Source organism: Plasmodium fragile, assembly GCF_000956335.1.
Source record: "Plasmodium fragile strain nilgiri unplaced genomic scaffold supercont1.56, whole genome shotgun sequence".
Taxonomy (NCBI): Eukaryota; Apicomplexa; class Aconoidasida; order Haemosporida; family Plasmodiidae; genus Plasmodium; species Plasmodium fragile.
This window is the reverse complement of record NW_012192636.1, coordinates 48393-50061: the sequence shown is the minus strand read 5'-3', so window position 1 is coordinate 50061 and position 1669 is coordinate 48393. Positions and strand designations below refer to the sequence as shown.

General features: G+C 44.9%; 1 protein-coding gene across 1 annotated transcript in view; it reads left to right on the top strand.

Moving 5' to 3' along the window:
• Nucleotides 1-1154, top strand: part of AK88_04198 (uncharacterized protein) — a gene marked incomplete at both ends in the record, with an annotated part of 6830 nt that extends 5676 nt beyond the window's left edge. The window contains 3 exons of the mRNA XM_012481808.1: nucleotides 62-375; nucleotides 598-913; nucleotides 1086-1154. Of these exons, the coding sequence (XP_012337231.1) occupies nucleotides 62-375; nucleotides 598-913; nucleotides 1086-1154 (699 nt within the window). The remainder of the gene's footprint in view (nucleotides 1-61; nucleotides 376-597; nucleotides 914-1085) is intronic.
• Between the last annotated feature and the right edge of the window lie 515 nt (nucleotides 1155-1669).

Genomic DNA, 1669 nt, shown 5'->3' with positions numbered 1-1669 from the left:
TTCTAATATCAATTTAATTATTGAGTTATATATTTATAACCAATCTGGTGCATATTTGCAGAACATTTTCATTGGGCTATCGACCCATGGTAATTTGAAACCGATTGACAAAATCCCTGTGTTTAATTTGGGTCCAAATGAAAAGAAGAAATTTAAAATAAGTGTGAAGGTGCACACGACTGAGGCGGGGATTATCTTTGGTTATGTTTTTTATGAACGGAAAAATGAGAATAAGAAGAATTACATTGTGCTGAGCGAGCTGAACATAAATATGACTGACTATATTAACGCCTCGTTCATTTCGTCCCACGTGTTCCGCATCATGTGGTCGGAGTTTGAGTGGGAAAACAAGATCAACATTAATACGTCCATCAGGTGGGGTGGAGCGGCAATAATGGTTACGCGGCGATTATTGTTTAAGCGGGGTGGAGTTATTTTAAAATTTTTTTTTTTTTTTTTTTTTTTTTTCTTCTCCTGTCCACCCTGCTTAAACAATAATCGCTTTTTATATAATTATGCTGGTGATCCTCTGTGCCGCTCTTTTTTTTTTTTTTTTGGCTCTAAATTTTTCTTGTCCCCCCCACCCCCTTGTTGCAGAGACGCCTTTGAACTGTTGAAGCTCATCATTAAGCAGACCAACATGACCATCGTGGAAAGGTTCATGCCACTGGAGTATTATGAAAAGGAGGCCAAGAACAGACCTGAGCAAGCAAATATTTCCCCCATAGATATTTACATATCCTACATTTCCACTCTGGAGGATCTCAAGTGCCTTGTGAACAATTCTGCCTTCTTTGCTGTGAACTTATTTTCGCGTAGCATTTTTGGCGAGGACTCCCTGGCCAACCTGTCTGTGCAGAAGAACCCCGACGGCCGCCTCTCGGGGAGCATCCGCGTGCGCAGCCGCACTCAGGTAGGGGAGCGGTGGAGGGGTCAATCGGTGAAGCGGTTAATCGGGGAAGCGGTGAAGCGGTTAATCGGGGAAGCGGTGAAGTGGTTAATCGCTTACGCGAAACGATCATGTAAAAGATGCACCACCCCCTCATCTCTACCTTCTCTTCTTCTTGTTGTGTTCCCCTTTGCAGGGAATCGCCCTCAGCCTGGGAGACAAAATCACGCTGGTTCAAACGGGCCTTAGCATGGATGCGCAGTGACGCGGGTTTTTCTGCATCCGCCGATTCGGAGTGAAGATGACAAGAGGGGAGAACTGCCTGGACAATGCCCCCCTTGCACAAGTGAAGAAGAAGAAGAAGAACCTGTTCCTTTTTTTTTTTTTAATGCGTTGCCCGTTGAGGAAAGGGAATTTCCCATTTTGCCTTTTCACCTCTTTCGGGCGCGACTATGTGCATGTGAAAGTGTTTCAATGTAGTGTGCCAATCTCATCAACATACCTTTGCGTGGTGTGGTAGAGTTGCCGGTTAGCATGTCCTGTTTTAAGGAAACTTCAAGAAAGAGGGGAGGGGGGGCTTACCCAGTAGAGTCTGCGCATGGGTACGCCTCCTCTCTTTTCTTCTTTATATCAACTTGAAAGAAAAAAAATCAACCAAAGAAAAATCGTCCCACGGGACAGGAAGAGGTGTTCTCGCCTCCTCCCGCCCCCCGAGGGGGGTCAACAAAGTTGACGCGTTCATTGTGTCTGTGAATTTTAACAATGTCAGGGGAAAAAAAA